A 12,143-nucleotide genomic window follows, 5' to 3' on the forward strand; every position below is an offset into this window, starting at 1 on the left:
AATAACTGTTGAAACAAAGGGATGTACCTGCTGCTCTCCTAGCTGTAGATACGAACTTGCTCCATGTGTGAAGAATCGAATGCAGGTCATGGCAGCTCGCACGTGATCCTGTCCGGGTCGAAACAAAGAATAACAAAATATTAGACGATCTAAACGGGAGGAGATGTTTGGGGGAATGGAATAAAGGGACTATTTTAAGGCGAGGGCGTTGATTTCTGGTGTTTTATGCAAGACAGTAAATCTACCGCTCTTTCTTTTTACCTCAAATGATTAATTCAAAAATAAAAGCAGGGATGAGAGGAAATCTAACCATCATAAACTGCTGGATCTGGTAAAGAGTGTTGTAGTATCCTCTGCGCTGCAGAAACTGGCAGGACGAGATGAGGTAGCGGCTGCATGTCTCCAAACCGGGGTCAAGTTTTTCCAGGATGCCCTGCAGCATGCCCAGATTCCCCCGCTGCAGGCTGGGCTGCAACACGCCTTCAAGGAACACCTCGTCTGGACAGTCCTGGAGCAGGATCAAGGAGAAAAGGTATCAAAACAAATGCAAGTGCCACTGTTTTGGACGTCAACTGCATTAAACCTACGATTTCTGCCTCAGAAGAACACTTCTTAGGTGATACAGCTTGTGTCTTTAATAAGGATTAAGTTGCTGTCACATTTGCTCAAATCAAAATGAATCAGAGATAAAAAAAAGACACACGAATCTTGTTTTTCAGACAGACTTTTGAAACCTGACACCCAGCTTTTAGATCCTAGCAACAGAGAGTGTCACATCCTTTAAAGTCAAGCCTTTCATCCTGTGACTCCAGACAAACTGCAGCACTAATGGAGTCTGAGATTCAGACACAGACGGCGTCATTTATCACCCTGACTCCTCCTGCTGCGTTGATGGATGTGTAACAAACACGCCGCACCCTCAGCTCGTTGTTGTTCGAGTCTCGTCCTCACCTTGTTGAGCAGGTACGTCAGGGCCTCGGTCAGGCAGTCTTTGCGCATGTAGAAGCTGATCAGAGCCAGGTGAGTGCCGTACGTGTTCAGGTAGAACAGACACTCCTGGTGGAGGTATGCGCTCTGTGTCGGAGTCTCCGGTCGATCGGTTGCCTCGCACAGGGCGTCCTCCAGCTCCCACAGGGACGCCAGGATGTCCTCACCGAAGGGCTGAGACAGAAACACACACGTCACATAAAACACTCCATCATGTCATGTTTTAATGCTTTTATTTAGACGATAAGACTGAGAAGAGAGCGTGTGGATGACTTGCAGGAAGGGCCACAAGTCAGTTGAACCCAGCCACCCGCTTCGAGGACTATAACTTCTGCACATCAGGCAACAATTTAACCCCTGAGATGAACAAAATCACCTTTGGTGCCCCTCTCACCTCCTGAATGGAGATCTACCTGCAGTGCTGCATCCGCAGAGCCTTCTCCATCCTTAAGGATCCCCACCACCCTTCTCACGGCCTATTTCCCCTCCTGCCATCAGGGAAGAGGTACAGAAGTATCTGCTGCAGATCCAGCTGCAGGATGCTGAACAGCTTCTTCCCACAGCAGGGTTCCCACTCTTTTCCAGAGATCATTTTCCAGGACATTTTCAGTGATGATCAAGCTGGTTTGACAGTCTAAATTGAGTTCCTTATTTAGTTCCTGCTCACTCTTTAACTTAAATATAAGACTCTTCGAATCAAAAGAGCACTATACAAGGTTCATTTACCTTCAAACATAAACAATATACCCCGGTTTTCTGTGAATGCATGATTATGAGTAAGTGAGGGAGGAAAGATGTGAAAAAAGTTACGCAGTGTGGCTGTCTTTTCCAGCACAGTGTGCACTCAACTTTCAATGAATGATGTGTTTTTTTAATTGTATCAGGTTGCACGCAGTCATGTTTGAATAATTTTCCAGGACATTTTATTTTTTCTCCTATTTTCCAGGTGTTTTCCAGCACTGGAAAACTGGTCAACTGTTTTCCAGGTTTTCCAGGATGCATGGGAACCCTGCACAGGCTGTGAGGACCAAAAACAGACAGTGTCCCCTCCCTCTCCTCTTCACACACTCACATCCAACCGCCCCATGTCTTTAAATATTTTAGCCTGTCTTTAGAGTCTTTTTATTTTGCACTGTTAAGCTGGTTGAGAAACAGTATTTCGTTTCACTGAGTATGAAAATACGAAAGGAAATGACAATAAAGTGAATCTTGATCTGGATTTTGAACCCAGAAATTCCAGCATTTTTAACCCTTGAGCATATTTGTTATGTATCTTGAGGTCCAGAAATTAAAAGGTGACAAAGTTTTGGAATTACTCTTGCATGTGGCTTCAGCTGGAGGTCATTCAACAGGTCATATCGGCTGCATCACGTCTTTACAAGCTAAGTAAATCCACCACGAGTGCTTATTTCTCTGTTACCACCTCTGTGAGTTGCACACTGCAGCAGGAGGGAGTTAAAAACCAGACATGAACTGGAGATAAAAGAGCCTAACAATAAAAATCAAAGAAGCAAAACAGAGTTCCTTTTGTCTGCAACGTTTCCCCCTGAGTGTTACATCGCCTTCATCGTTCTGCAGCTGCAGGATGAATCAATCTGCTGACGGATCTGAAACCTTTCAGACTCATTCGTCTCTCTGACCTCATGTTATGTAATAAGAAAGGCCCGGCGTTCATGTATCAAGATTGCCCCCCTGAGATCATGCTTTATCATACGACTTGTTCTCAGAGGAGCCTTGACCCACATGTGTGTCGCCGATACGACTCTGTAATAATTAACTCTCACAGATAATCAGCTCATTAATCATCGTGCCCTAACATGGCACACATGAAGGTTACAGCTCTGCAGTGGCGTCCCCCTCCCACAGAACTGCATGATAAGAACAGAGTGCAAAGTGACGCTGGCTCACTTCCAGAAGTTCCTGAAGAAACGCGAGCCACATATAGTAAACAAAGCTCCCCCCCCCTTTAAGGAAACTCCCATTAATCCTCACCAATGGAAACCTCAGCCGGGCCTCACACCCCCTGCACCGAACAATACGTGGGAGATTCCAAAGGTGTCAGGTCCCAGAGCGGAGGGGTGAGACATTCTGTCCTGACTCCAGAGTGTGCAGAGGAGAGCAGAGGAGAGACTGTACCTGATGTGTGATGTCTTATTACAGCATGAGGTGCAGACAGATGGAACAGTGTGCAGAGGGGGGACAGGTTGACTCTAAATTCAGCAGGTTAAGAGACGGTGTGTTAAAGGTCAACACAGAGGCCTTAGAGATTTATTAGATACACTAAATCTACCAAAGAATTAAAGGTTATCCTTTCTGTTTTAAGATAAATGATGCACAGCTGTGCCTTTCTATTTTGAAATACAACCTCTTATGGTTTAAAAGCCTGGTCCCAGTTTTAGTCATTTTATTGTAAAGTTTGTGTTTAATGTTGAAATCTTCCATAAAGAGATTCTACAGAGTTGCAGCAGATCCAGCAGATTGTAGAGTTTCATTCTGCAGAACACCTTTTGCACAAACAGTTTCTTCTCTGAGCTCTCGACCGGATCATTTGAACATTATCGCAAACTTCACCTCATTTAAGAAAGCCACCAAATCCTGGTTAACTCCACACCAATGTTCTTCTTCTCTTTTAATTCATGGTTTTAATCTTTTACTCTCAAATCTCTTCTAAGGACGGGTGTTGCAATGCATTATTCTAATGATTACTTCTTAGAATTACTTTTATGTATCAATTACACTTTTGTATTTATTTTTTTATGTTACTTTATTTTGTTTGAGTTTAATTTATACATTTTTTGTTTATTTTTTTTAAAAGACATTTACTGAGATGACTTCATGTAGTGGATGTTTTAATGATTCTGTTAAAATATACCGACTTTAAATCAAGAGTAAAATAGATCTGTAACATGACTGTGATATTACATAACTCACTCACACTGTGTGTCTGCATTGTGTTTAAAGGTGACATATCATGCAAAATTGACTTTTTAATGGTTCTCTACCTGAAATCTGTGTCCCTGTCTACAAACCCCCCGAGAATGAAAAGAATCCATTCTGCCCCTGTTCTGATTTCTCCACCTTTCTGTAAATGTGTGTGAAACCAGCCGTTTCAGACTTCAGTGTTTTTGTTACGTAACAACAATATCCGGTCTGTAACAGGAAGTCAGAGCTCGGAGCTTGTTCAGCCCATAGACTGTATAAAATACAACTCAACCCCTCCTCTGTTTTTCATTCCCTGCACACGTGTGCTAACAAGGAGCTTAGGAGGGAGGCATGCTAGTTGTAGGCTGTCTTAATAAACACAGAGGTCGGTTTTACTCCCCACGTCTGCAGATTTGAAGATCTAGTGGATGATTTTTATTTGTCATGGATAAGTGCTAGCGCTAGTTAGCATTTCTACATAGCTACATGTCGTAGCTGTAGCTGTGTACCAAGACACACGTCGACATACTGACAAATAAAACAACAAGAAACACTAAATCTGTGACCAATGGTTCAGAAAGGTCCTGCTGCAGGCGCCTCTCCGTCAGGATCAGATTCTGGATCAGATTCAGAGGGTTGAAGAAACGTGATCTCTGAGCAGCCGTGTATATTCAGCCAACATGTAAACATTATATCAACGTGCTGCACAGCCGAGGCCACACCCACTTCCTGAGGGGGCGTGGTCAGAGAGAAAACAGAGTGTTCTGAGGAGGACTGAAGAAGAGGGTTTTTCAGGCAGACCCAAATCTGATTTCAAAGTGTTTTTTTGAGCATAAACTTTAAAGACATGTTTTGGGGACCTCTTAGACCAATATATGTTGATGAAAAAAGCGTGATATGTCACCTTTAAAATCAGGAATAACAACACACCTGAATCACAACATGAACATGAAAGCTTTCAGCCCTGTTGTTGTTGTGGTTGTTAGTGGTGCACCTCAGCCTCTTGTGGCCAAACTGAGTATTACAACAACAAATTGAAAGATTCATCTTCACTGACATGAAAACCCACGAGAGACATGATACAAGATTTTTCATTCACACTTGTTTTACAGATTTAAGAAAAGAAAAGGAAGAATTTAGAGATGTATGCTGGGTTTATTAGTTTTCTTAACCTCCTCTTTGGTCATAAACACTGGAGAAAACTTTGTATATCTCACTAAAGGATGAATTAGATTTTTTTTTCTAAATAGGCACACATGCTCCTCTATGACGGAGACTTTAGGACTATTATTAAAATGTTAATCTCATTAAATATGAGCATTAAAGATGTAAAATAGATGCAAATGAAGGATATCTGCCTTATTTTAGTGTCATAAAGGATGTGGATCCTCATGTACGCATGCATTAGTCCTCAAAGTGGACAGCCTGGGTTCAAATCTGACCACTCTTTCCTCCCTGTTTCCTCCTCTATCCACCGTCCCATCCATTCCATGAGGGATTGAAAAGCCCAAACACACCTTTAATAAAATAAGTCACACACTTCTGCATGAGCTAGAGTTCAGGATCACATCAGGATCATGCAGCAGTGTTTTTAGTTCAGCAATAATCTTCCTACCGTGGCCAGAGTGGGGTGCACGTTGTTCTCCAGGTGCTGGACGATCTCCTGCAGCAGTAAGGGACCCAGGTTGAGCTGGTTCCGGTCCACAGGTGCCTTCAGGCAGCGGGCCAACTTCTCCCTCGCTCCTGAGAGGTTCCCGGCTTTTAGAGATGCCATCCCCCACGCCTGCCACACCGCGCCGGGGTCCAGACCGCTCTTAGTAGACACCTGAGAAAGAGAGGCAATAAAACCAGGGGTCGTCTGGATGTCTGTACTAATCTAACTCAGGTTTGAGAAGCTCCTTAATAATCTGATTGCTACAGGAGAGGATTTCAGACATCAGAGGTTCTTCTGTTTATGGTCTTGATACTGTTTTAGACACATTTCTGCTCAGAAGAGACAAACATGTGGTCAGATTATCTGTGTTCACCCAATTTAAGCCTGTTTGAGTCGTGCTTGTGTAAACTGCAGGAGAGGAGTGTCTCTTTCTCTCTGCTTCATCCACTCATTTCAGATTCATGTAGAAGACCACAGTCAACCTCCCGCTGCCTCACCTCCACAGCCAGCTGGTAGTGCTCGGCCTCCAGCAGCTGGTTCCGGAGACGAGTGACGGCAGAAGTCTCCAGGATGTCGTCCAGAGAGGGGATGTACTTGTAATTGGCCGTCACCAGAATCTTCAGCACGTCCACTTTGCTGATGTAGCTGAGGAGACGATGAGGGAGAAAAGTTTAACAGCTACAGAGTGAGAGATGACCGAGCTTTGACACACGAGGAGGAGCTATAATTATCCACATGTTGAGGTCCGTCCGAGGTCGCTTCAGTCTACTTCCCTCTGACTCGACCTTAACTGCTTAGTAAACACATACTCATTGATATAATGGTAGATTTAACTCAGCAGAGGGCGAGAGGAAGGACACAGAGTGTTTAAACTAGTCTCTAAAGACCGTTTTCACACGGACACAAAAACCCCCAAAACATCCTGAAATTATCAGAGATGCTAGATTCATTATTTATAAATAACAAAACATAAAATAAAATAACATGTAATATAAGAAAAACCCATAAAATAAATAAAAATAAAATAAAATAAAATAAAATAAAAATAAAAATAAAAATAAAAATAAAATAAAATAAAATAAAAATAAAATAAAAATAAAATAAAATAAAACAACACAAAATGTAATTAACATAACTTTAAATAAAATAAAATAACTAAATAACTAAAAATAAAATAACATAAAAACAAAATAAAATAACAAAACATAAAATGACTTATAATAAAGTAAAATAAAATACTATAACATAACATTAAATAAAATAACAAAAAATACATTTAAATAAAATAAAATAAAATAACATAAAATAATTTAAAGTCAAATACAATTACATACAATAAACTTACATAATAGAAAATAAAATAAAATAAAATAAATCAAACTTTGTGAACATTGATAGACAGAGTGGAGAAACTCAACTCAACTTAACTTTATTTATAAAGCACTTTAAAACGACCACAGCCGGAACAGAGTGCTGTACATAAATAGACAAACAACGCAGGCATAAAAACAGTTAAAACACAGGATAATAAAACAATAAAAACAATAAATAAAAACAAACCATAAAACACTAAAACAGGAGCAGAGTCTCATGCGGGGTTGAAAGCCAAGGAATGAAAACTCCCTTAATTAGACTCTATATTAGACTCTTCTATCCCACCTGTAATTTAGCCCCTGGGCTAACCTTCACAGGTGTGTTCACTCTTGTTACCTGATAGGACTCTCTCTGACTCGGTCTTGACAGTTCAGAGTTCATTGACTGACAGCAGACTCAGGAGATCATGTTTGCTGTTTGAAAGCCCTAAATTAAATTAAAAACTTGACTTTAATTTCCTTTGATTGCTCAGCTAACAGCTCTGTTATTATATTGGCGTTGTACAGGAGACAAGCTGCTGCCAATTCAAACCTGGCAGGAGTTCAGATTTGATAAAACACAGTGATAAGAGCTCCTTCTAATGATCTTGTAATCCTTCCAAAGACAGATATTAGTCTGCGATCATATTTATCTTTATGGCAGCTCCTCCAACATTTCCAAGAATTAATCAACCGCCCTGCAACCTTTAAACACACAACAGAACAAACGGTACGAGCTGCTTGCACAACAACAACGACGACCTACATCTCACCTGTCACACAGGGCCAGATCCTGGCTGCGGCTGACTCTCACGAACATCAGCTTGGCGCTGAAGAGCAGCTGCCGCATGATGTCGTTGAGGAGGCAGGCGTCCACCTCGGGGTTGGTGAGCTTACGGGACAGAGCGCGGCAGTGGCTGATGAGCTGGTGACCGCAGGACGTCTGGTCGCTGTGCAGAGACAGGATGGCCACGCAGAGGTACGCACTGGGAGCCTTTCATGGAGGTTTCAGAAAAAGTGCATGATTAGTTTTAGAGTTTTTACTAAGCTGTGGTAAGAGGATGTTACTGCGTTAGGAAAGGATTCTTCACTTGAACACAAAAACACCTTTTACATCACTCCTGTCAAAGCCATGAGACTAAAACAAAACACTGCAGTTTCTATTTTGCAAAGCATGATGGGAGTTGCTGTTTTGTCCTGCTACCTCAACAATTTTTTGATTTCAACTTCTATTTTCCCACGCAGATATAGTTTTACATTCTAACTAAGTGATTGGAACACTGAATACAGAGAATGACAAACTAGGTACCAAACTTTCAGCGACTCCCTGTTCTGTTTTGCTCAGTAAAATCACAGTTTTTGTGAATGAAGTCTGGTGGCTCTAACCGGCATGATATAACGACTGTGTCAGGCTAAATTAAAGGATATTGGTTCATACTACAAAGAAGTTTCACTGTGGGGATCCTCTCTGTAATGTTTGAAACACATGAGCTGTCAGAGCAAAAACAAGCCTGTCTGTTGGGAGTGTTTTGGCTTTAATTGTGCTGCAGCCATAACAGCCTTCTGTGTGACTCCAGGCTGAAGTTATCTACAGTGGGAACTCCACATATTTCCCACCCTGCAGTCATTCAGATGTCAAGATAAGTTCTGAAATATCCTGTCATGTGTAATAAAGTGTTATCAAACCGTCACCTGTTCGTAGTAGAACTCGCCCCGCAGCAGCTGGTTCTCTGCAGAGTTGGTGCTGAGCTGGATCTGTTGTTGCACCACTTCAGGCAGATGCAGCATCCCGTCCAGAGCGTTCTCTGTGACCACGGGGCTTCCAGCGACTGCACAAAGACAGAAGAGGAGAGAAGGACCGGGTGAAAACACGTCGTCACAGAGGTTACAGAACTGGCTTAAAAATGGCTGCTTGTTGTTTTTCTCTTTCTCTTTACTCTGCAGTTAATGATGAATTTAAAGTGTTCAGGACTAAAACAACACTTTTTATCAAACAAAGCAGAAAGACTAAATAAAAAAATCCGGTGTTACTTAATTTACCTTCAGCTGGTTCGAGCTCGTCATCAGAACTGAAAACAGAAAACAAAAACAACATAAATTTACTTCAAAAATAAAGTGACACATCTGATTGTTTGTGCAAGTACATATTTTCTTGCAGGGTTTCCACCAAAGAGAAGACTGAGCTTAATAAACTGCACAGATTTTACTCTTTCCTTCTGTTTTTGACATCGCACACTAGTTTTTCTTCCACATCGAGGACTAAAGCCTCCGTACATGAAGTGCACGACTTAACCACTTGACCAAGCCAGCTCCCCTAAAGCACCATCTTTAATGTTCTGTGTGTCAAGCAAGTTTCAAAACAAAGCCTGCAATACTCTTTTTAATTCACAGTCTGAACAAATGTATGCATCTTTAATAGATTGTACAAACGTATATGAAATGAAACACAAGACCTGCAATGACTACAAGTTTCTCGTTGCTATCATGAAAGAAGAAGAAGAAAACAAAAATTTAGTTCTGGGAAAACAAGGTTCTCCTCGTTTGAATCTACGGGGTCTTACTCTGGGTGAAAGTAGGCGTAACACTGGTTACAGACTCGGACTTCCTCTCCTGGGCAGCCCTCCACGGGCATCTTATTCTCCGAGCACGCGTGACAAACCAGGCGGCCACATCTCCGACAGTGATGGCGTCTGTTGAACTGCAAGAAAAGACAAATACTCAATCTGACACTTCATCGTTTCTGCAAGTTCATCACACTCATTTCATTTGAATGTATAAAACATCTCAAGGAGTCTTGCTCTGTTCAGCCCGCTCACCATGGTGAACCTCTCTCTCTTGCAGACCATGCACACGTGCTGCTTAGTGTCAGGGACCCAGTCTTTGCGGGCTGGGGGTTGGTCTGGAGGCTGAAACTTAGCTGATGAGCGGCGTTTCTTCCCCGCTGAGATTCGATCCCTCTCCCGGTCTGAGCCGGTGTAGGAGAGCGTGTGTGACGGCGTGCTGCCTGTGATCACATATAAAACAGGAAAACCACGAGAGGTTCAAGTTTCAAACCAGGAGCTCTCATAGAGGGTAGCAAACTTAAAGAAGAACATGCAAACCTCTGTTAGAGTCTCACCTGTGGATGCTGTTGGAGATTCAATCTGACTGTAAGAGAGGGAGCAGTTATCCTGAGCAGGACACTGCAGCAGAGCGTCCTGGAGGCTGACTAAAGAGTCTGCAACACAAGCAGGCGTTTATTTAATCAGCATGAGCGTGCTTTTGTTTTGTACTTTAATGCAGAAGCAGATTTTCAGTACATGCTACACTGACCGGATCGAGACCTCCGTCTGGGCGCGCAGGAGAAGTCGAGAGCATTGCAGGCATAATCTGACAAAAGCTTGTCGATGTCCTCGGCACCGAACCCGGCCTCCTGACCGACCAGGAGGCTCCGCAGGGTTCGCACCGCCACGTCCGCCCAGTCCACTTTGAGATTCATCAACAGCTGCTCCAGCATCAGCAGCGGCTCGGACAGCAGGGGGAAGTAGTCCTGCCGAGCTGCTGGAGGCAGAGTCAGCAACACCTGGAGGACAAAAGAAGCATGACCCTCAAATAAACACAATCTGCAAGTCATGCATCAACACACTTAATCAGATCGGTTATGGATAAGGATGATAATGTTCCTGCAACACTATTTAAGTCATCTTTATGGGACTGATCTTGTATTTTATGGACCACTGGAAGAATTTTAGCTTCTACTTTCTTGAAAATTAAACATTTGTAGGCCTGAAAGCTGAAGAAAAGTTCTAAGAAGCACATGATTGGGCGTGCAGCTGAGTGACAGGAAACTAACTTTATTAACCATGAAGGGAAAACATCAAGGGGACATTAAAATGTCCTGGAAGCATGAAGAGGATCTGCAGCAGAATTGATTTTCCTGCTCCTAAATATAAACTTTTGTGGCTGCAAAACTGTGAAATCAGAGGACATAATGTGCATGATTCAAAGGGTTAAAGAGACATGTTTACATCTGATGTCTCACATTTATGAAAGTCTTTTAAAAGGTCGTCTTTTTACATCTTTAAGAATAAGTATGGTTTGGGTTTTACTGATAAAACTACTTAATGACCAACCTTGGAGCCTAGGTGGAGAGCATGGATGTGCCTTCGACGTGCTGGAGACACCTGCCTCTGGAAATGCAGAGTGAGGTAATCAGCCAGGAAGTGACAGGCAGCCAATCCGGGGCGGCGGTCCAGAGCACGCTCACAGACGTCCAGGCCGACTGCAAAATCTGAAATCCCCTCCAGTAACTGAGAGACAAGATAAATCAGAGAGGGAAGTAAACAACAGCTTGTAAACGTTATCTCATAAAGTCTGAAAATACTTTGAATCTTACGGCCCTGTCACAACTTGATGATGTAGCCAAACGCTGACATACACTGATGTTTTTTTCAGTTTTGGGCGCATACATAACTTATGCCCAACTATAGTCTTCTGTGAAATGAGATGCTCTTCATTGGTGATTAAAAAAGGTGTGTGTTATTATAAACTCTGCAGTCTCTCTCTGTAAGAACATGATGAGCCGTGGAGAGTGTCAGAGGAGTGAAACCAGCAGCAGCAGGAACACAGCCTCTGCTCTTTACAGGATGTTACACTTACTGACTGCAGTGCTTTCAAAAACGTCACATTTTGAACTTCATTGAATTCAACAACAGCAGCTTTATCGTTGAACACCAGCAGGCTCAGACATGCTGGCTTCACCTTCTGTTTCAGAGGCTCTGCTGTTTCACACTGAGTGAGGGGCTCCAAGGCTTCTCACACTCACACACACACACACGCAGACACACAGCTCTATAACTTATGCGACGTACGCCAGCAGACTCGTCTGGTCCTCCCTGTCGTCACGCAGGAAAAAACATTGGCATCTTCTTATTTATAAATGCATCTGAGGACTATTTCCCTCTTACCTCCTCGCATATATTGCACAAAATAAATCAGGAAGTCATAATCTTCGATCTCAGGATCTTTTAATGCGATCTGTTCTGAGGGTCAGGACTGAACTTGGGAAAAAAGGCCTTCAGGTTTGCTGCTCCCTCGACCTGGAATGCCTTACAAAAGGATCTAAAACTGTCTGATGTGATATCTTTGAAGGTTTGAAGCGGTCCTTAAATGACTTGGAGGCTGAAGCATCTGTCTGTAGATGTTTTGTTTAAATGTGACATGCTGTTTTTCTGGAGGTACCTGTTGTG

At 42.6% G+C, this 12,143-nt stretch overlaps 1 protein-coding gene across 1 annotated transcript in view; it reads right to left on the minus strand.

Moving 5' to 3' along the window:
• The window catches only part of zfyve26 (zinc finger, FYVE domain containing 26), a 32,248-nt gene that overhangs the window by 6,945 nt on the left and 13,160 nt on the right, over window positions 1-12,143 (minus strand). The window contains exons 25-37 of the mRNA XM_034674814.1: window positions 11,028-11,204; window positions 10,228-10,477; window positions 10,034-10,132; window positions 9,732-9,919; window positions 9,477-9,613; window positions 8,956-8,984; window positions 8,608-8,744; window positions 7,689-7,909; window positions 6,061-6,208; window positions 5,525-5,734; window positions 952-1,161; window positions 311-508; window positions 28-108 (exon numbers count right to left, since the gene is read on the minus strand). Coding sequence (XP_034530705.1) covers window positions 28-108; window positions 311-508; window positions 952-1,161; window positions 5,525-5,734; window positions 6,061-6,208; window positions 7,689-7,909; window positions 8,608-8,744; window positions 8,956-8,984; window positions 9,477-9,613; window positions 9,732-9,919; window positions 10,034-10,132; window positions 10,228-10,477; window positions 11,028-11,204 — 2,085 coding nt within the window. The remainder of the gene's footprint in view (window positions 1-27; window positions 109-310; window positions 509-951; window positions 1,162-5,524; window positions 5,735-6,060; window positions 6,209-7,688; window positions 7,910-8,607; window positions 8,745-8,955; window positions 8,985-9,476; window positions 9,614-9,731; window positions 9,920-10,033; window positions 10,133-10,227; window positions 10,478-11,027; window positions 11,205-12,143) is intronic.

Source organism: Notolabrus celidotus, chromosome 22 (assembly GCF_009762535.1).
Source record: "Notolabrus celidotus isolate fNotCel1 chromosome 22, fNotCel1.pri, whole genome shotgun sequence".
Lineage (NCBI taxonomy): Eukaryota > Metazoa > Chordata > Actinopteri > Labriformes > Labridae > Notolabrus > Notolabrus celidotus.